At 41.8% G+C, this 23,133-nt stretch overlaps 1 protein-coding gene across 2 annotated transcripts in view; it reads left to right on the top strand.

The window, feature by feature from the left end:
• The window catches only part of PAMR1 (peptidase domain containing associated with muscle regeneration 1), a 197,865-nt gene that overhangs the window by 61,474 nt on the left and 113,258 nt on the right, over window positions 1-23,133 (top strand). The window contains exon 1 of one of the 2 annotated variants that reach the window (XM_077114416.1): window positions 12,767-12,787. The exons of the other annotated variant lie outside the window; for it this stretch is intronic. Coding sequence (XP_076970531.1) covers window positions 12,769-12,787 — 19 coding nt within the window. The 5' untranslated portion in view covers window positions 12,767-12,768. Of the gene's footprint in view, window positions 1-12,766; window positions 12,788-23,133 lie in introns of those variants that run through there. 2 annotated transcript variants of the gene reach the window in all.

Here is a 23,133-nt window from a genome sequence, read left to right as displayed (position 1 = left end):
CCACAAATTTGAGCTTGATTGCTCAGCTCCTTGCTGTTAGTAAAGTCCCTTTCCTTTCCCCTCTGGGGAGCAGCCTGTGGGGAGGGGCGCCGGCATGGTTCTGGGGGGCTCGCAGCCAGTCCAGCTGGTCCAGACTGGGGTTCGCTGTGTGTCTGGTCACAGATATGGCCCCAGCAGTTGTTTTGTACTGTTCCTGGCCGTTTAAGGATGAAATAAATCCCACACCTCTCTAACCTGCCATCTTGGCTCCTTCTCCTCTTAGAGATGTGTTTAAAAGCCCATGCCATGCTCTTTTAATCCATTCCTGTGGGTGCAGAGCTCTTGTGGATAGGACCTTTTGGTTAGGTTATTTCGATTGAGATGTGATCGAGCCCATTCAAGGTGGGTCTTAATCCTTTTACTAGAGTCCTCTTGTGAGAGGATAAAAGACAGAAAAAGCTCAGAGATTTCAGAGGAACACCCAGAGGAGCTCAGAGAGAAACATCCAGAGAAGTTTGGAAAGAAAAAGCCCCCAGATGAGCTGAGAGAGGAAGCTACTAAAGCCAGAAGCTGAAAGCAGGGAAACCTGGGAGAGAAGAACCAGCAGAAGCCAGTCATGCGCCTTCCCATGTGACAGACATGCCCAAGATGCTGGCTTCAGAGAAGTTATAGTCCTGTTGATGTCTTAATTTTGACATTTTCATGGCCTTAGAACTGTAAATTTGTAAGCTAATAATTCCCCATTGAAAAAGCTAATGTATTTCTAGTATATTGCGGTCCGGCAGCATTAGCACCCCAAAACATTTCCCTATAAGTCTTTCAGTAATAGGATTAAGACCCATCCTGGTTCAGCTGGGCCATACTTTAACTCAAGTAACCTCATCCAAAGGTTCTCTTTACAAGGGTTTGCATCCACAGGAATGGCATAAGTTTAAGAACATGTGTTTCTGGGGCACGTAGCTCCAGACCTCCATGGTGGGTCTCTGGGAAGGAGCTACACCCAGGGGTGGGTCCTGACCACAGAGAGGTCTGTGTACCTCAAAGTGACAAGCTCCATTTCACAGGCACAGTCCAAGAGAGGTGGCCAGCATCCTGAGAGAGGGAGCAGCTCTATGATCTGTCTCAGCAGATGGCAACTTAGATGGCCTTACAGAGTTTTCCAGGTTCCGAGGTGGCCTGGATTCTGGACACCTACATGTGTCAAGACAGTTATGGAGAGAGCCTCAGACAAGAGAGCAGAAAAGAAAGAGTGTTGCATGGGGAGTGGGGGGCAGCAGGGCTGCTCTGGCTGACAACCCGATCTTATGAAAAAGGATCAAAGGATTTGTGCTTTTGTTGTTATCAGTATGGACAGCTGGCACTCTGCTATTCAGCACTTTATAAGCTCCCTCAGAACTTGGTTATGGGTAAAAGGGCAGAAAACCCCTGGATTGATTGAGGGGAATATATGCTATTCAGACACAAAGGGAGTTGAAGGCAGAAGTTAAGCTGAGATACTGAAAACAAAATATTTCTCACTCACATGAATTTGTGGACTGAAATATGGACCTGCTTACAACCATTTCACAGATGAGGAAGCTGAAACTTAACGATAGCAAAACACTTGCCCACAGTTAAATAGTTAAGTGGCTTGGCTGGGATTCAAGCACCAGAGCCCAGCTTCCTAAACTCTGTTCCTTGTCTCTCAGAGGAGTAAACTCAAGCCTGGTGATAATCAGTGCCCAAGGCCACTTGAGCAGCCAGGGGTGGACTTAGAGCTGGAATCCCTGTCTATTGACTTCCAGCCTGTGCTATTTCTAAGACAAATGGAGTCTGTATTCCCCTCATCTGTGCTAAGTGAATTACTGTTGACTTCCCAAAAGACCATGAGAAAAACCTATTGATCTAGCCTGGGTCTTCTCACCCTGGCTTTGCAGATTACCAGACTTATTTATTACTACCTAACTTGGGAAAGTTATTCAGCCTTTCTTTGCCTCCATTTCTTCTGTACAGTGGGGCCCATTTGTTCATCTCCCCACTCCTTAAGTGTGGGTGATGCACTGTGACTTCCTTCTAAAGAGTAGAGTATGGAAACGGGGGAAAGAGTCACTTCACAGTAGATGTACCTGACAGCGCTGCCTCTGCTCGGTGGTCGTGGCCACGTCAACACCGACAGTGAAGAGCCGTGCTGGCAGGATGTACCCTGGAGATGATGCAATGAACGTTGCACCTTACTCTGGACTCTTCCTCCCCAGAGCACAGAACCCTGGTCTAATCGTGAGAAAGACATCAGGCACATCCCCCCCCGAGACGCATTCTGCCAAACACATGATGAGTGTTCAGACTGTCACAGTCAGCAAAACAAAACTGTCACAGCCAAGAGGAGCCTAAGGAGACATGAGACTAATTGTGGTGAGGTGTCCTGGGGCAACTAAAGAAATCTGAATAAAGTATGGATTTTGTTAATAATCATATATTGATACTGGTTCATTAATTGTGACAGATGTACCTTACTAATATTAAATTTTAATAATAAAAGATTCTGGGTGTGGGGCATATGGGAACTCTGTACAATCTTTGCAGTTCTGCTGTAAATCAAAAAGTATTCTAAAATGAAAAAGTTTATTAAAAAAAGAAAGCATATTGAGTTCATAAGCATTGGTTAGGAAGTATCCTTGAATGTATTTTATTTTATTAAAAGTGCACTAAATCTAAAACTTGATTTTAATTATTTTTAGTAGCAGAGCACTTGTGGTATAGCAGTGGGTCAAGAAAATTGGGTTGAAAACCATTGAGGTAAGTGGTGTCTACAAAACCCTTTTTGGAAACTCAGGCTGCTTGAGCTTCTTTCCTGAGTCTGGTCTCTGCCTACTGTTCAACTCCACTTGTAGCCAACTTGATCATTAGCCTCATGGGAAGACTTTTTTTTTTTTTTTCTGCATGGACAGGTACCGGGAATCGAACCTGGGTCTCTGGCCTGGCAGGCAGGAATTCTGCCTGCTGAGCCACCGTGGCCCGCCCCTCATGGGAAGACTTTTAAAAAAACAGTTAATATATTTTAATTAGGCCAATCTATCCAGAATTTTATAATTTCAACATGTCATCAGAAAACATGACTGTGATACTTTACATTCTTTTTTAAATATTAAGTCTTTGAAATCTGGTGTGTAGTTTGCAATTACACAATTTCCATTTTTAAAAAGGCTTTTATTGTGGTAACATAGCTTTTTTTTTTTTGCATGGGCAGACACCGGGTATCGAACCTGCGTCTCCAGCATGGCAGGCGAGAACTCTGCCCCTGAGTCACTGTCGCACCGCCCGGTGGGAACCTATCTTTAACACAAAATTTCCCTTAACCACTTTCATGTGCATGATTCAGTGATAGTAATTACATTTACAATATTGTGCTAACATTCCACCATCCATTACCAAAACATTTTCAACACCCCAAACAAAAACTTATGCCCGTGCAGTGGTTTGGAACTGTATGTCACTCAGAAGAACATGCTCTTAAACTTCATTCATTTCAGTGCGTGTGCATTGTAAATTGGGTGTTTTGATGAGATGACTTCAGTTAATGTGTCGCCCAGGGTCTTAATTCTATGACTGCAGTCTTTTATAAGCAGAGTGAAATTCAGGCAGGAGTAGAGAAAGCCAGGGGAAGTGAAAAGCTGAAGGTTGACACAACCTGGAAGAGAAGAGAGAGGCCAGGAGAGGCTGCTGTGTGCACTGCCATGTGACAGAGGAGTCCAGGGCCAAGGATGACCAGCAGCCAGCCCCGGAATGCTAGTGCTTTGAGAAGAAAGCTTTGCCCTGATGATGCCTTCATTTGGACTTGGACTTCTGGTCTCAAAACTGTGAGCAGATAAATTCCTGCTGTTGAACCCAACCTATTTCATGGTGTTTGCTTGAGCCGTCCGGGAAACTAAAACAGTCCATTAAGCAATAACTCCCCATCCCTGCCCACCCCAGCCTCTGGTAACCTGTAATATACTTTTTGTCTCTATGAAATTGCTTATTCGAGGTATTTCATAAAAGTTGAAATCATGCAAGATTTGTCATTTTGTGTTTGGCTTATTTCAGTCCACATGATGTCTTCAAGGTTCATACGTGTTGTAGTATGTAGAACTTCATTCCTTTTTATGGCTGAATAATATTCTATTGTATGCATACTTTGCTTATATACATACTTTGCTTATCCATTCATCTGTTGATGGACACATGGGCTGCTTCCACCTTTCATCACGTTTCAGTTTGCATCAGCCACATTTCAAGTGCTCAGTAGCTACACGTGCAGCTGTGGACCATGATTTACTGGAAGAAAGGGCCCGGTATCATACACATATATGCACGCACATGGACATAATCATAGTCTCAAAAATTTTAAAATGAAGATATTTAGATGAATAAAAAAATGAACTACCTTGTCTTATTAGTATTCTCTCTTTTCATTGTGAATGCCTTTGAGGCCCATGCAGGTTCACATCCAGGTGTCTTGGCTGTGGACCCAGTTGGGATGGGTAGAAAGGAATAATGGTGTCTGAGACAGCCACATCTACACCTGAGTTGGCTCCTCCTTCCTACATTGACTAGGTCTTATTAAGAGCCTATGCTGTGCCAAGGGTTGGTAGGTGCCAGTGATACAATACTGAGAGGTTAAAGACAGATGAGTCCTCTAACCTCATGGAGTTTCTAGTCTGCGCCACTGAAGGGTTAATTACACAGGAAGCTGAGTTCTCTGCAGTGCTATAGCCAGGGTGTGGCTGTGGGAGCTGTCTGGGTACAAGCAACGAGGGGGTGTGTTGCCTGTAGAGGATTTAAAAACAATAATAAAAAAATATACGGTCTGCTTTTTATTATGACCATGCACCACAATTCTAAACCATGTTAGTAATAAAATATTCCTCACCTCACGGGAAAACTTTTAAGCACTCAGATTCCAGTCACTAAACCAGGATCTCCAGGGGTTTGGTCCAGGCACCTGAATGCTTAGGAAACTCCCCAGGTGAGTCTGAACTTCATTCAGGTTTGGGAGCTCTTGATCTAGACCAGATATAGTTCTCTCTAACAAATACAGTTCTTCTGCCATGCTGACTGGGAAGAACTTTGAGGCCTCAATGGAAGCAAATACTCTGATCAGTGACATCTACCAAGTATGACAGATGTTTTGGTCTGCCTGATTGCTAACATGTAATATACCGGAAATAGGCTGGCTTTTAACAACAGGAATTTATTAGTTTACAAGCTTACAGTTCTGAAGCTGTGAAAATGTCCTAATCCAGGCATCATAGAGATGATGCTTTCTTTCTGAAGACTGGCTGCCAGCCATCCTGGACTCCTGTGTCACATGGCAAGGCATATGGCAGCATCTGCTAGTTTCTCCCTTCTCTTCCAGGCTTCGTTGCTTCCACCTCCTTGCTTCCGAGGCTTTCCCTCTCTTTGTCTTTAGTTTCATTCCCTTATAAAGGACCCTGGTAGGAAGATTAAGAACCACCCCGAATAAGGTGGGTCACATCTTCAGTTAAGATCCAACACATTAAAAGATCCTACTTACAATGGATCCACACCCACAGGAATGGATTAACTTCAAGAACATGATTTTCTGGGGTACATAACAGCTTCAAACCATCACAACAGGAGATAGAGGTGGGAAGAGAGGGCTGACGGAAAGTATTTGCCATAAATGTCGTGCATTTGCCATCCCTATAATTCTTTAAGGTTTTACCAGCCTCTGTGATGGTGAATTTTATTTGTCAACTCAGCTATGTTATGGTATCCTGTTTGGTCAAACACTGACCTAGATGTGGTGGTGACAGTACTTTGTAGAAGTGATTCACATCTACACTTAGCAGACTTTAAGTAAAGGGGATTGCCCTTGATGATATGGGTGGGCTTAATCCAGTCAGTTGAAGGTCTTAAGAATAAGAACTCTGGTTTCCAGAAGTAGAATAAAGTTTACCTCAAAACTATACCCTCTTCTCCTCTCTAAATTTCCAGTTCACTGGCTTCCTCAAGAAGTTTGGACTCAAGACTTCTACATAACTCTTATCAAAATTTGTGGCCCTATGGAATTCAGCCTGTCTTATGGAATTTGGGCTTGTCAGTCCCCACGATTGTGTACACCAATTCCTTAAAACTTAATCTTTTTAAATGTGTGTGTATGTAATATGTATACACATAGATTCTGTTGGTTTTGTTTCTCTAGAGAATCTTATCTAATGTACCCTCTATTCTTATTTTCCTGGATCCTCTTTTCACCCTTACTGGCATCATGGCTTTTATAATTATGTTTATGAATTCTCAAAGAACTTTATACCCTTTGCTTTGACCGACACACCCTCCCTGGATTTTTAAAACAGATGCTGAGGAGCTAAGAGCTGTTGTCTACATTTGCCTATTGGAGAGATTCTTTGAACTTTTTCCTTTTGACTTATTTTGTTTTTCCATTCCTTCTCTTTAGAGTTCTGGGAAAAACTTGGGAGTGATTCATTAGTCATAGATTCTAACTTTGAAACAAAAGAATCTCTGGCATTAGCTATAAAAGGAGACATTGAAAATGTAATATTATCGCATCCCTTTACTTTTTCATTCACTCAGACTTCAGTTTTGAGCACCTTCTAGGGGTCAGACCCCATGCTACTCTGCATTTGGAAACCAAAGATAAATAGAAGAGAAAATCCCCATTCAACATAAGAGCCAGATTTGATATCAAGTGATTATGTTGCGTTTAAGTGCTATAATAGAAGGTGCTGAGGGAGTGCCCATTTTTGGTCAAACGGGTTTTCTGGAGGTGCTCATCATGCCTCTTCCTCATGTGGGTTCATTCATGCATTAAACAATAACCACTCAGCACTTCTCTGTGCCAGGCTCAGATCCAGGCACTTGGGACACACCAACCAGTGAAGCAAACAAAGATCCCTGCCCTTGTAGAGCTTACCTTGTAATGGGGGGAGAGCAAATGAGAAATAGATCGAAGTCTCAGATAGATATCAGCGTATCAGATTTATTAGATGGGGAAGGGGGAAGGGAGAATGTGGCTTAGATTTGTGGCTAGAATCGGACTTGTTCATCCTTCCCTCCCAACATCAGGATGAAAGCTGTCTCACCTGCCCAGCCTCAGGGTGAGCCTTAAGAAGCCAAGCCCTGGGCTCCGACCCTGATGAGTGGAGGATACCCCTGACTTGGGGGTAAGGTTAGCTGGAAAGAGAAATTTTTTCCTACTTTGGCATTCAGATAGCTACTCCTTTTTCATCAGGACACGAGTGGAGGAGTCTGTGATGATCGTGATGTAGCGGGCAGGGTGGGGGCGGGTAGAGACAAGGAGAGCCAGCAGATCCTGTGTTGGGGGCCTGGAAGATGGCAGGGAGAGGGAAAGATCTGGGAGTGGATATGCAGGGGTTATCCTCCTTGGGGAAACCCTGGACCAGTGGCCAATGGAGCCAGTCGATAACTATCTCCTCCTCCGTCCCTTGGACATCCAACACAGCCCCCTAGAAGGTCCTTGCAGGGCTGAGCCCAGGCACCCTCAGTGGTGGTCAATTCCAGAACACCCCTTTGGAATGGCTTTCTCCTTTTTCATGTTTTACTTCTTTTTTAGTCTAGCCGATTTCCCATACTTATCTGCATGAAAATCCTTGACCAGGCTCTGCTGGCTGAGGGGGAGCCCAGCCTAAGACAGAAACTACAGTTCTAAAAGGGGTCACAGTGGAACCGAGAGCAGGAATTCAAACTTGGGTTTGACCTGAAAACAAGTCCCTTCCTCCTGCTGATACGGTTCTTCTCTGCAGGTTTTTAGTTGCTGAAATCTATTCCCATTCACTGTTTGGGTCTTCTAGGCCAAGAGTTAAATAAATCCAGGATTGAAAAAGGGTATTTTGTACAGTTTGAAAACCTTACAAAAGTGTTTTTCCTTCAAAAGTTACTTTTGGAACAATATATTTATACCTCTCAGGCACTATTTCAGAATATTGAATTTGGAATGGTTTCCTTAAGCTTATTTGATTTGAAATCTATTTCATGTGGTTTGCATAACATGCTCATACTTTTTAAGTCAGTGAAAGCCCGTTTGATTTCAAACTATTTTTTAAACGAGACCACTTAGGCAAAATGTTTTTGAAACATTTTTGTACTATTTAAAATTAAAGAATTTTAAAACCAAACAAACTTTAAGCTCTTTAGAAACCTATTTATCTCAGTACCAAGGGTTCTGGATAAGTTTCAGACTAACTTCAAAACAGTTAGTCAAATAGCTTGGATCCAAGACAGATTTCAAAGCTGTATACTTTCACACTGGCATCTAGATAACAGATGAAGATATATGGACCATTTTATTGCCCTGGCAATAGCTTCACCCTAGTATGAAATCAGCTTCATATTTTTTAAAATTAGAACATCTGTGTGATGTGCAAATTAAATTAAATGTTTTTTTTTTATCAATAATGTGGAAACTATTTTGAAAACTTTCAACCCAGTGCCTTTTCCCCCTCATAGGGTTATGACTGTGTGGGTTGTGTATCACTGGATGTAACCAGTACTTGTTGGATTTGTCTCATGCTTGCTGCTTTACTTGTACTATCACTTGTAGAATTCTCACACTACCACCATGAAGAATATAATATCATTATCCCTTTCAAAGAGAACACCGAGGGTGAAGAAAAGGTGAGACAACTGGCCTAATGTTGTAAAGTCAATAAAGGGCAAAAATAGCTTTCAGGCACTTTTGGTTCCGTATGTCAAGCTCCTAAGCTGCCTCCTGCTCAGTGTTCATAAATTTAACTCACCCAACCACCCTGTCTGCCTGTGTACGGTCCCTCGTTCTGTTCTCTGCTTCAGTAGTTCTCTACCACGGAATTGCCATGCACCTGCAATCATTTGTCAGTTGTCAGATATATTACAAGTAATTTGCCACTGACAACAAAGTACTGCGATTAGCTAATGATTTATGTTCAGGAATTAGGAACGATCTGTAAAGTAATATCACTCCCACACATTTCTATTCATATATGATTCTTGACTGGGGAAGAAAAGGGGGAAGGTACAATTAGAGAGCTAGAAATTATGTAAACCAGATGAAAGGAAGCCTGTTTAGCATCCTCTAGGATGAGAATGATCCTTAGCCAGGAATTGAACATTTTCCTTACATATGGTTACTCTAAATGTAGGCTGAAGCTGACGGGGACAGTAATTTAGAGGTGCGTGGCTCTGCAATGGCACACCTGAGGAACATACTCTGAAAGGCTGAGAGTAGGGGGTTTAGGGAATCATACTTTGCACAGTAGCAGAAAGTCCTAACCTCTTTATGTGAAAGATAGCCTCACAAATTAAGAATGACAATATAGGACTAAATAAAAAAATATTTCTGCTTTTTCTGGGATGACAGCGCTGGCTCTGAAACTAATTTTTGTCTTTGGAAATGTGACTGGGTGTGTTTGGTTTTAAGTTAAGAGCTGAGCGATAGGGAGAATTATGAAGTATGTCTTTCACTTACATTCTTAAACAGATTTCCAAAGCATCACAAAGATACCCTGAAAAAATCTGTGGGCCTTGGGGTGCCAGAGGGCATGGCTGAATCTTGCTGGAGCCCTCCCCAGCCCCCACCCAGTCTAAATGAATCGGAAGTGGGAGAGTGACAGCTGGGGAGGGCTGCTGGATCCTGGAACCGAGTCACCTTTTTCGGACTGGGGTAGGGTTGCTCCAGAGGCCAGTGGGGAAATTTATAGGAGAAGGTGACAAGAGCTGCTTCCTCCGACACCACAAACCTGAAGACAAGAGAAGGAGGCTGGGAGCTGGGGTGTTCTGACAGGGCACCCCCTGAATGCTTTATATACTGGCCCCTTCAGAAAATCCTTTGTTTTCTCACCAAACCATTACATATGCCTCTTGTAGATCAGAAATAAAAAACAAAAGTTTTGCCCCTACAAAGTGCACCCTAATTAAAATAATTTGTCACAGACGGATACATCCTAAGTGCTTGTTAGGGCTCATCGACCAGAATTAAACTATTTTGCTTCTAACTTGGTATAAACCTTTACATTAAATGAAGACTCAAGACAATTATACAAATAATTTAGCCTTCAAATATCTTTTTTTTTCCTGAAAAAATTCAGCTAATTAAAGCAAAGGATTTTTATTTTATTTTATTTTTCTCCAAATGACTTTTAGGTTATGTTAATAAAATTACTTGCTGTGGGAAGAAATGCTGCTAAGTTGGGGTGGGGGAGTGTTGAGGTTTCTGTGTAGTGGGAGGAATTATAATTTACTAAATGAAATGATTGGCTGCATTTCTACTATCCAGGAGAGGGGCTAATTTCATTTTAGAAGTGGGTGGCTTTTAGGTGAGGGAAAACACCTTGAATTGCTTTGATACCCTTTTAGATTGAGAAAGGTAAAACTGCTGGCTGAATCTAACTGGGCAACAGTAAATTACTGTGGATATGTCATAAGAATTAGGATTTAGGAAGCTGACAGCGAGAGTAGAGTGGGGGTCCACTGAGAGAGAGGGAACCCCATGAATGAAGAAAACAGCAATATACCCATAAGGAATTCCCTGTGGCAGAGAATGGCTGAAAGATTTTAGGGGAGAAATAACAAATACTAATTTTTGAAAATATATGATTGTGTGACTATTCACTCATTTTGTTTTTGCAAAGTAAATAAAGAGAGCAAATTCAGAAAATATAAAAGAATCAAAGATAAATCTAAAATTTTGATTCAGGAGCCATGTTTCTTTTGTTTAAACCTCAGGTCCAACACTCCCTATTTGCATAATCTTGGGCAGGCAAGTTTTTTAATTCTCTGTGCCTCAACTTCCCCAATTTACAAAATTAAGATAATGATACCTACCTATAGAGTTGTTGAGGGAATAACATTTGTAAAGGGTTGGGAACAGTGTTTGGCCTACAATAAGCACTTCATATGCTCTAAATGTGTTAAATATTTTTAAAGCTTCTCTTAACCCCACTTTGTCTACCGGCTACTGCTCCGTTTCTTTTATCTCTTGCACAGCAAAACTCACTTAAGCTTTGTTTATATTCTCTGTCTCCAGTTCCACTCTTGGCATTCTCTCTTTAACAAGTGTTTCTCAAGCTTTTAAAATTTTGTGTCCCCCTAAGGACCATTTTTAGGCCTTTTTTTCCCTAATAGTCTCCTCGCCTATTGAATTTTTAATGCCACAGATATATTATATAGCTTTATATTCTATATGATTATCTTTGCTTATACATGAAAAAAGTAGGATTTGTTTCATCCCCCCAAAATAAACTGTTCCCTGCCTTGAAGGAGATACCTCATTGAGAATGTATGTGTTTAACCTTCTCCAGTCCTTTTGCCTCCACCACAAAGCTGTTCTTGTTCAAGGTTAAATCATTGACCTTAATGGTGAAAATACATAGTCAGTTCTCAGTGCCCACTGTACTAGACCTCTTACCAGCATTTTCCACAGCCGATTGCTCCTTCCTCCTTGATATGCTTTCTTCACTTGGCTTCTAAGACACCATGCTCTCTTCATTTTCCTCTTGTTTGCTAGTTGCTCCTTCTCAGTTCCTTGCTGGTTCTTTTCTTCTCCTCTTCTTAATATTGGAGGGCCCTGGACTCAGTGCTTAAGCCTTGTCTGTCTGTCTCACTCCTCAGCTCATCTGATGTCACAGCTTTAAATTTCAATATATACTAGTGACTCCCAACTTTGTCTCCCCCGACTCTGCTAGACTCCAGACTAGTGTATCCAGCTACTTACTCTCTAATAAATCTCCACACATCAACATATCCAAGATTCAACTTTTAACATTTTTCCCCCAAACTATTCTATTCACAGCCTTTCTATCCTTTCTCTTTCTGTTTTGCTCCCATTAATCCATTAGGAAATCCTGATAGCAAAATAAACCCAGAATCTGCCACTAGCTTGGTGGAAGCCACCATCTCTCTCCTGAATCACTGCAACTACCTTCTAACTGGACTCCTTGCTTTAGTGCCTTGCCTCTCTGGAGTCTACGCTCAGCCGAGGAGTCTGAGTGATCCTGCTAAGCACAAGGTAAGTCATGTTACTTCTTTGCTTAGAATCCTCCAGGGGCTTCCCAGCTTACACAGAAGAAAACCCAAAGTCCTGACCATGGCCTTCCACATCCTACCTTTCTAACATTTTGTCCTCTCCCTCCCTCTTGTTCATTCTGTTCAGCCACACCTCTAACACACCAGGTGCACTCCTGTCTCGTGGCCTTTACACTGGCTGTTCCCTCTCCTTGGAATTCTTGCTCTCTGGTTATCTTCCAGGACCCATCCCTCACCTCCTTCTCGCCTTCTCAGCATGGACTTCTTGTCCACCTATTTAAGACTGTAACGTTCCCCACCTCCTTCACTCCTGAGCTCCCTTACTTGATCTACTTTTTCATAGCATTGATTATCTTTTTATATGCTGTATGGCTTATTTATTTATTGTTGCTTGCTGTTTGTCTCCTCTCAGCAAAATCTAAGATCCACGGGGACAGTGATTATTGTCTGTTTTGTTCACTGATGTATCCCAAGTACCAAGAATGAAACTTGGCACATAATAGATGCTCGATTGATATTTGTTGGATTGATGAGAGTCTCCTTGCCATCCCTGACTCCATGTCCGTCTGGGTAATGAATCCTTCCAGAGATGTTCTGTGCACATACAAGTATATAATAATACAACTTAAGTCAGTTTTTATGTTTTGCTATGTTATAATTGTGTTGTTTACCACCTTCAGGAAAAGATTGCTCCTCACAATTTTAGAGGTACTTGGAAGGACTGGAGGAATGGGATGGTGTTTGGTGTGTGGCAAGTGGTACGGAGAGATGAAAGGAATCAAAAAGGGTAAGTCATGGAATAGGGAGAAATAATGCAACAGAAACACAAAATCAGGGTAAGACGTGGCCTGAAGAAACATGAGGCTGAAAGAATTCACAGAGTTTTCTTGGGTAATGATACCTATCCATTTATTACTGTATTTGAATGATAAATGAAAAGGCCACTGCCCCACTAAGGCTGGAAGATTTAGTGATATCTAGACAGTAGGTATCTTTTTTTTTAACTTTTTTTTTATTGTATGCTATAACATATATACAAAGCAAAGAAAGAAAAAAGCAGTAGTTTTCAAAGCACTCTTCAACAAGCACTTACAGGACAGATCCCAGAGTTTGTCATGGGCTACCATATGATCCTCTTAGATTGTTCCTTCTAGCTGCTCCAGAATATTGGAGGCTAGAAGGAATTAATATTTTTTTATCATCACAATCAACTTTTTTTTTTCTTTTTGTGAAAATAACATATATACAAAAAGGCAATAAATTGTAAAGCACAGCATCACAATTAGTTGTAGAACAGATTTCAGAATTTGGTATGGGTTACAATTCCAAAATTTTAGGTTTTTACTTCTAGCTGCTCTAAGATACTGAAGACTAAAAGAAATATCAGTTTAATGATTTAGCAATCATATTCATTTGTTAAACCTGACCTTCTCTGTATAACTCCATCAGCACCTTTGATCTTTCTCCCACTCTTTAGGGGTATTTGGGCTATGCCCATTCTAACTTTTTCATGTTTGAAAGGTCTGTCAATAATAAAGGGTAGAGAGATGAAACTAGCTGATGTTCTGGAGAGACTGGCCCCTCAAGGTTTCAGGACTTATCTTGTTCAGGGACCCATCTGGAGGTTGTAGGTGTCTGGAAAGTTACCCTAGTGCATCGAACCTTTGTAGAATCTTATGTATTGCCCTAGGTGTTCTTTAGGACTAGCTAGAATGGTTTTCATTGGGGTTTGGCAAGCTATGATAGGCAGCAATGTCTAATTGAAGCTTGCATAAGAGTGACCTCCAGAGTAGCCTCTCAACTCTATTTGCACTCTCTCAGCCACTGATACCTTATGTGTTACACTTCTTTCCCCCTTTTGGTCAGGAAGGCATTGTTGATCCCTCGGTGCCAGGGCCACACTCATCCCTGGGAGTCATCTCCCATGCTGCCAAAAAGACATTCACCCCTGGATGTTATGTCCCACGTAGGGTGGTAGGCCATGGTTTCACTTGCAGAGTTGGGTTTAGAGAGAGTGAGGCCACATCTGAACAACAAAAGAGGTCCTCCAGAAGTAACTCTTAAGGTGTACCTATAGGTAGGCTAAGTTTCTCTCCACAAAAAGAGCTTCACAAGAGTAAGCCTCAAGATCAAGGGCTTGGCCTTTTGATTTGGGTATCTCAATGTCTGACACAGTATCAGGGGTTTCTCTGGTGATAAAATTTAATAGTTCCATATTTTTTCTCCCATCTCTCAAGGACTTTGCCAATACTTTTTGATTATCTGCTTAATATGACAGCAGTGTCTTTTTTTTTTAGTTCTATGAGTTAAAAAAATATATTTTTATTAATAAAACAACATTAAAAAAAAGGGTGGTGCAACAGTGGCTCAATGGCAGAATTCTTACCTGCCATGCCAGAGACCTGGGTTCAATTCTCGGAACCTACCCATGCAAGAAAAAACAAACATATAAACATTTTTCACATACATGGTATACAGTCAGTAGCTTACAGTATCATCACAAATAATTGTGTATTTATCACCATGATCATTTTTGTGGACATTTGCATCACTCCAGAAAAAGAAAAAAGAAAGAAAAAACTCATACATAAAATACCCCTCACCCCTCCCTCTCATTGACCACTAGTATTTCCATCTACCCAATTAATTTTAATCTTTGTTCCCCCTATTACTTATTTATTTTTTATCCATATTTTTCACTCATCTGTCCATACCCTAAAGGAGTTAAAAGGAGCATCAGACACAAGGTTTTCACAATCACACAGTCACATTGTAAAAGCTATATCATACAATCATCTTCAAGAAACAAGGCCTCTAGAACATAGTCCTACAGTTCAGTTATTTCCCTCCAGCTACTCCAATACACCATAAACTAAAAAGGGATATCTATATATTGCGTAAGAGTAGCCTCCATGATAACCTCTTGACTCTGAAATCTCTCAGCCACTGACACTTTATTTTGTCTCATTTCTCTCTTCCTCCTTTTGGTCAAGAAGTTTTCCTCAGTCCCTTGATGCCAGGTCCTATCTCATCCCAGGATTTCTGTCCCATGTTGCCAGAGAGGTTTACACCCCTGGGAGTCATGTCCCACATAGAAGGGGAGGGCAGTGAGTTCTCTTGCCATATCAGCTTAGAGAGAGAGGCCACATCTGAGCAACAAAAGAGCTTCTCTGGGGGTGACTCTTAGGCCTAATTATAAGTAGGCTTAACCTATTCTTTCATGAAGACGTTTCATAGAGGCATCCCCTCAAATCAAGGGCTTGGCCTATTGGTTTGATTGTCCCCACTGCTTGCGAAAATTCTCCAAATGAGGAAGTTGAATATTTCTCCCTTTCTTACCATTCCCCCAAGGGGACTTTGCAAATACTTATTTATTTACTGTCCAGATCTCTCTGGGATTTATGGGGGCATCACACTAACCTGGGCAAACCAACAAAATCTCATGCCCTATTCAAGATTCCATGTACTTATGGTGTTAACTAAACTGACTATGCAAGTAAAATTAGGAAATGCACTACCCAAAATATTAATTTTGCAACAAATAAGCATCTCTCCCTTTAGTCTCACACAGAAGTTGAAGTTTTAAAACATGGACGATATCATCCTTTATCCAGTCTTCTGATAAACCTTAGTCCTAACCAGATCAGCTTCATTCGTATCTCTACTTGAGATCTGATCACTTTTTCAGCTTGGGGGTTGCTGACTTTCATAGCTTCAGTGCTCTAACTCTGAGTTTCAGGTGTCACATAAATACCCGAAGGTTCTGGGAAAGACCAGGTTATATACAAACAGCTCAGTATCTCAGAATTTAGAATCAACAGTTACACTTCCTGATATATGTGACTAGCCTCCAATCTAGGACCCTTTACAATAAACCCCAACCTGATAACCCATGCTCTCAACTTTAGTCCACTGAATTTTTATATTATGGTTAGTCCATATGATTGAGGGATGAAAATATTTGTCTTTTTGTTTCTGACATTTCATTCAACATACAGCTCTTAAGGTTCATTCTTTTAGTTGCATGCTTCACAACTTCGTTCTTTTTTGTGGCTACTCAGCAGTCCATTGAATGTATACACCATAGTTCCCCCTTCCATTCCTTAGTCGTTGTACCCTTACGCCACTTCCATTCATTGTGCATCACTGCTGCCAGAAACATCAGTGGACAGCAGGTATCTTGATGAGACTAGAATTGCCCTGATTCTTCATTTTGTTGTGCTGATGTAAATATGATGGGGGTCAAAGTCTCAAATAACTGATCTCTAGATTTCAACACTTTCCTTTTTTTCTATTGTTAGTATGACAAGGTCACCATTGTGATGGCTGAGACCAAAGATGTGGGAGGAAGATGATGGAAGCTTGTAAGATTGGCTAAAATTCCTTAGGATCTCACCCTGCTGGCTCCGTATTTCCTTCCTTGCTGCTGCGGTGGTTGAAAATGCAGCAGGGCTCAGACTTCAACTGCAGGACTGACCTTCTCAGTTGCTTTTATGGCAGCACCAGTGTGTTTCCTTCTGGCTGAAATGCCTGGGATTGCAGGTCTGGAACATGTATTAGTGGAGTAATGTCTGGAGAGAAAAGGACGATAACATGGAAACACTGACTGCTATAGCAACAGCTGGAATAATAAACAACTTTTTTTTTTCTAGGGAAATCATAAGATTTGGCCTTGAGGCAACATTAGGAGGGGAAATATATAATACACAAGTGAGATCTCGGGTTTGACTTGATTTCCCTGCCCACACACCCTCGGCTGAACAGATTTGCTAAGTGCCTCATTGAGCAAATGGAGGCAATTATGTGACATTCAAAACCCCATATACCTTTCTAGACATTTTTAAAAACAGAAGTAATTCTGAATGTATGAATCAAGAAGTGAAAATCATCCCTCTCCCTTCTCATACGGACTTTTCTGGGACAACCACTAAGAGGAACCATCATAAAATTCCCATATACATGCAGACACATTGCTAACTGGACTTTTTTGTTTGTTTTTGATTGAGTGGAACTTGATAGGCTGCAATTGGTAGTTGGCACAATTTTTCCCCCATTACCTCCTTCAGATGTATTCTAATGACTTTCCTTTTCCATCTCAGATGATCTCAGAGCTTTCTGACTTCTGTCAGGTGTTAAAAAGTCATCTGATATAAATTACAATTTTAATCTCTCATCTAATTCAAAATTTCTTTCCCCACCAATCCCTTCCCTCTACTCCAGCTCTGACCTGACCTGATGGAGAAGGAGAGGTGTAGTGGCGTGGTCTGTTCTTTCAAACTCCGTACATCCCAATTTCCTTTGTGGCTTTTGGCTCTCCCATGGCAGGAAAGAAGAAATGAGAAAAGAAAAAGGGCAAATCCTTATTTAATTGGTGCTATTGTAATCTGTGTGACAGATGCCCAGATGCTGGCTCTTTGGAGATCACATGAGCCTCCTGCCACAGGGAACTTTCCTTTATACCATTTGATGAACTTACTGCTCTCCAAACCTGGACCCTGACTCTGGGGATATGCCCTGAAGTCTACTTGTGACTTAGCCCCATTAACTTTCCATGGAATTCATTTGGCCTAGTACTACCTTTAGACCTGGGTAAGAAAGGTGCCAGCTCCAGACCCCATGCATTAAAAAACTCTACTTTTACTGTCTTCTACCTGTAGCCCTACCAATGGGGTACAAAATCAGGAGGCCCAAGAGGATGTTCCTACCTGGAACTCAGACTCTTCTTCTAGTCCTCTATTTTGGGTAACTCAGGCCCCAGGTTTCCCTGATTTCAAACCTATTTCCAAGGTCTTCATGGGCTTCTTCCCCAAGTTCACCTGGGCCGTGCTATAGATGTGTGCACCTAGGCCCGACGGGTGGCTAAGAAGAGCTGTCTGTAGGAGATGTGGCTGGGCATTGCATCTGTGTGCTGGAGCATGAACCCAGGGGTAAGAACAGAAGGGACGCTTGTCAAGGCCCATTCTCACTGTGTCTCCACATTCAGAAGTGAGCTCCAAAGATTATGAGAACCCTCAATTTGAACCCAGCCTCCCAGATCATTCTGAATATAGAATGATAGAGCACGTTTTATTTAGCTTAATTATAATTTGCAAACATTTAGATATAAGGTATGTGGGCCTCCATTTGTACTTATGACCTGGGCCCTGGCAATATTAGGGATGGCTATGACTTGGTCCATGTCTGTGACTTGGTTCATAGGAAAATTTGGTCCATGGGACATGCCAAACCTTGCCCTCTCTCTTCTTCACAGCATCACCAGTAGCCCTAGCCAGACTTCCTCGTTTTAACTTCTCCAAACTAGAGGTAGGCACTTTATCTCCTTGTCTGCACCCTTCAAACTTTTGGGGCTATATCACTGATCCTTCCAGGAATTCTTTGCACTCTTTCAGCATCAGTGGATGGGCTTGTGAGTTGTTCCCAGAACACATCAAGGTTGAGGGTGAGATTCAGCCACTTCTCCTGGCAGACAATCCCAGACTCCATGAGTGGTTCTCTTGGAGAGCATCTCTTTGGGAACATTCCAGTCCAAAACTGAGATAAGTGACAAGTATCCATGCATTCTAAAGAGAAACAAGAGACACATCCATGCAGATCTTACTATGATATAACCAAAAAAACAAAGCTTTTTTTGTTTTCAGCTTTGGACTTCAGCAGATTCCAAAGACAATAGGTAAAATCCCCTCTAGTAATCTATTACACATACATGTACACTCTTTTACAGTCTTGAATTTGTATTTTTCATTTGAAGTACAGTTTATACAGTTCTTCAACCACTGTATAACTTTTGATGTGGTCCGTGTGGAATGTAGCATGATTATTTTAACCATTCTTGTAGTAATAGTTATTTAGGTAGGTTTTTGATATTATAAGTAATGCTGCAATGAATATTTCTTAGCATATGTCCTTGTGCCCTTATATAAATATTCCTAGAAATTCCTAGAAGTATGATTGCTATGCTGAAGGGTACACATATTTTACATTTTGATAGGAAGCATATTTTGTGTTTTGATAGACATAGCCAAATAACCCTTCAAAAGTCATGCTAACTTAAGGATCTTGGAATATGCTTTTTCCAAAACCCTCAACTATACTAAATATTGTCAACATAATCTAATCTAATCTATTAGGTGAAAATAATATATCATTCCTATTTTTATTTGCATTTCCCAGATCACTAATGATGTTGAGCATCATTTCATATGTTTACTAGCCATTTGTAATTCTGTGAATTATGTTTTTATTCTTTGATAATTATTTTTGATGTATGTGTTTTAGTCATAATAACTGTTTGACTATAAAGTATGTTGCAAATATTTTTCTCCCAGTCAGTCATTCTCAGGATGTTTTCATCATAAATAGACACATTCTTGAGGCCAAAGGATTATTTTGTCTTTTTGGAAAATAGAGAAGTGGAGTGAAAATGGTCTAGCTTCAGTAACAAATTATTCCAAATTTCTGCAGCTTCACTCAGTGAAAGTTTTTCACTTCCGGTGTGGGTGTTTCTGGTTGGGTGGCTCTTTCCTAAGTGGTGACCTATGGACCCAAGTTCCTTCCATCTTGTGGCTCTGACTTACTCTAGATTCTTGAAATTTTCCCTAGTCAATTGGCAGACAGGAAAGAGAGAGAGAGCAGATTTCACAAGATTTTTATGTTCCAGGCTTGGAAGCGGCAGATATCACTTTTGCCAGCAGTGAGGTCTAACTGTGAGCCTATAGGAGAGGGTGAGCACACAGTGGTGGAGCAGACTGATAGAGCAAATATACTCCACTTCTCCAGATTTCATTGCTTTCATGAAGGACTCGTCTTTGTTTATATGCTTGACCAAACTTTTGAGGGTAGCAAATGGTGCTCAAGTGATCTTTAGCTCTGAGGGGCTGAGACTCGTTCTGTGAACAGTGACCTTTGCACTGGTTGGGGATTTGGTGGCTGTAGAACATGCACATGACAGGTCTTGGTGGGACCATCTTGGAGAATGCATCCACCATATGTGTTGCTGGGACTGAGGAGTTTGACAATAAAATTTCCATGGGTATCAGCCAACAAGGATTCAGAGCTGGACAAAAGCTGGGCGAAGTCCTGACTGATGTTCTGGCCCTGCCTCTTATTCCTCAAAGTTCTCCCAATATTTGCAGATCCAAGATATACCCAATGTTACCAAAATGTCAGGTTGCAGAGTATGGAGCCTTACATAGACTGGGGTTGGTCAAGACACTCATGCAGAATGCTGAACTTGCTTTTTCCTTAACCCGGGCAACTCCTAATTCAACAAACATGAGGGAGAGTAGTTACTAAGGGAAGTCTTAGGCTGATTAATTAGTTTCTTAAGTGTGGCTGTGAGATCACAGCTGATGCCACTCGTCCCTTTGATCAAGCCTTCATTTTGTGCACTTTATAAGGAAACAACTGGGAGGAAAAAAAATGAATCTACCAACTCAAAAGGACAGTTTTGGGAGAGAAGCTCATAAGTTGCAGTGACAATTTCTTAAACAACCTTTTTCATTCAGGGTGCCCGTACAGAGGCTGTGAACTCCTGGAGGCAGGACCCATGCTCTACTCACCATGGTTTTGTTGTGCGTAGAGCGGCAGCAGCTGAGTACGTCCTGTGCTCCCCCTGCAATGTCCGTGATGGCTGCTCCCAAGCTGAGAAGCCCTTCTAGGGGAGCGGGACCCCTCGGTGTTTGCCCAAGTTGGCAATACTATCCTGTTTGGTTTCTTACTTTTCTCATTTCACATTGTTTTGAGATCCACCCTTACTCCTAGGTGTAAATCCAGCTTATTTATGACTGTTGTATAATATTTCGTTGTACATTTATGCCAACCCCCTTTGATGTGGACTTCTGGGTTGTCCCCAACAACTGTCTCCAGTCCCCAGCTATCTCCTCGCTAGCGGTACATCCTTGTCCTTTTCTTCTTCAGAAATGAATCCGTCTTTACTACTTTAGTGTGTGCTCCAATGGTTTCAAGTATTACTTTATTGCCTTCTTAAGTAGTTTGTTAGTTCCCCCAGAGCAGATCCTACCTCACAGGGTGGTTGTGGGGAGAGACAAGATAATGTGTACGAAGTGCTTAGCACATTATTTGGCAAGCAGAAAATTCTCAATAGTTGGTATAAGCCCTCCAGAGTGTAGAATACATTAGGAGTTTAATAAATACCTATTACAATAACGAATGTTTGATTACCTCTGGTGATCTGGGGGCTCCTTCCCATAAAGTTAGGTCCCAGCACACTTGAAACCTGAGGTATTCAGGAGATTACAATTACAATAGTCCCCATTTATCTTCCCAAATTATTCCCCTTTTACAGATGATGAGACTGAAACTCAGAAAGGTTACGCATCTTGCTTATGAACATTCAGCCTTGTTAGTGGCAGAATTGGGGCTCAAACCAGGGTCTACCTCCGAAACTTTTATCTGTAACTACTCTGCTATATTATCATCCAGAGAATGTGAGCTTAGATTATTACTATTTCAGCAACTATAACGTCTGTTTTTTCTGTGTGTGGATAATAAAGAATTTACGATTCAATTAACATTTACTGAGACTTAATATGTGCCAGGTTCTTCTAAAACCATTGTTAACCTTTAGGGTACATTTGTGCAAATTAAAAAAAGATGCCCCTTCTGGGTGGACATGGCTGTGAGCATATGGCTTGGTTAGTACCAGGCAGGTTGGATTCTGGCCTCTGTGCGTCCCCTAGCCTAGGCACTGTGTGCACTGACCCTGGGAACTTTCTGTGTGCTCTCTCAGTGCCCTCTCATTGGCTCTCCCTCTCCACACAATCCTATGGGGCAATGCAATTCTATCTGACAGGTGAAGAAACTAAGATTCAAAGTTATGACATCCCCAAGACTGCATGTGTCTCTAATAGCAGATCCAATGCTTGAATTAGAGTCCTTTGACTTAAAATCCAGAGACTGGTTAAATATAAAACAGGGTGATTTAGTGGGGTCCGACTGGAGGAATTGCTGACCTGAAATTTAGGAGTCATTGGGTAGAACCTGCCAAGTTGACAACTACTGCTCTGATGATCTCATACTTTGGTGTAGCTGCCTCCCTGGTGAGTGATGGATGTGGTCCCTGTTGGAATTCTAGAGGAGACAGGGTCCCAGGCAGGCGTCAGCCCCCCTGGTAAGAAAGCTCCGATGAGCTTGGTGCTGTGGAATGTGGGTACTTGAAGGATTCCAAAGGCCCCTGGGGTAGGGTTTCACGACACACACACATTGTGTGTCCTCTGTACTGGGGACTAGCAGCAAATCTGCATTTACAGAATGGCACATGCTTCAGCAAGGTCAGATGGCCCTGCCAATGGCTGACCAGAGTGCACAGCCCGTAAAGTGTGCTGGGCAAGACACTGGGCTCTGGACATAGCCACACTGGCTTGGTGCTTTTAGCAAACCTCTTAAAGCTTCCCTCTCCTCATCTCTTCCCTTATTCGTCTGTGACTCCTCTAGCCCTTTTGAGACTGAATTTATGATCTGCCTGCAGAGTCTTCAGTGCCCAAAAGTCAAATCAGTACGCTGAGGATGTTGTTCAAAAGCTCCTGGGCTTTTTATGCCTACGAGGGAGATACGCCTTTGGATGGGTGATTCTGAATCTAGCTCTTGTGCCTTGTGGATATTCCTTTCCCTCAGTGCCAAGGACATTTCCCCCCACCTCAAAAAAAATTGTACTAGGTGTTAGAAATATCATGAAAATACTTCCTACTTTGAGGGCACTTACATCTAAAGGGAAGCAGCCCAATAAACAAGCGTGTATAATATGGCATGTTGAGAGCTAAAATAGGCACTGACACCTACTGGGGGAATCAGAGAAGACTTCCTGGAGAAAGTGATGTCCAATTTGACTTCGGAAGAACAAGTAAAAAGTGGAGTGATTTCAGAAGTGGAAGGAGCAATTTGTGCAAAGGCCCCAGTAAAGTCAGTGTCAATTTGTTTGAGGAACAGAAATATTGGCAGATGAAAGAATGTGCAGGGATGTTTATTTTAAAACCGCATTAATACATTTGGACTTCATCCTGGTGGCAATAGGGAGCACTGGAAGGGTTTTGAACATCGATTAACCTGCCCTGCAGTTGAGAAAGGAAGTCCATCGTGGTCCCGTGGAGAAGGGGGTGGAGGCTGCAGGCCGGGAGA

This window comes from Tamandua tetradactyla, chromosome 8 (assembly GCF_023851605.1).
Source record: "Tamandua tetradactyla isolate mTamTet1 chromosome 8, mTamTet1.pri, whole genome shotgun sequence".
NCBI classification, from domain to species: Eukaryota; Metazoa; Chordata; class Mammalia; order Pilosa; family Myrmecophagidae; genus Tamandua; species Tamandua tetradactyla.
The sequence above is the reverse complement of the archived record's forward strand: the minus strand, read 5'-3'. Positions and strand labels throughout refer to the sequence as shown.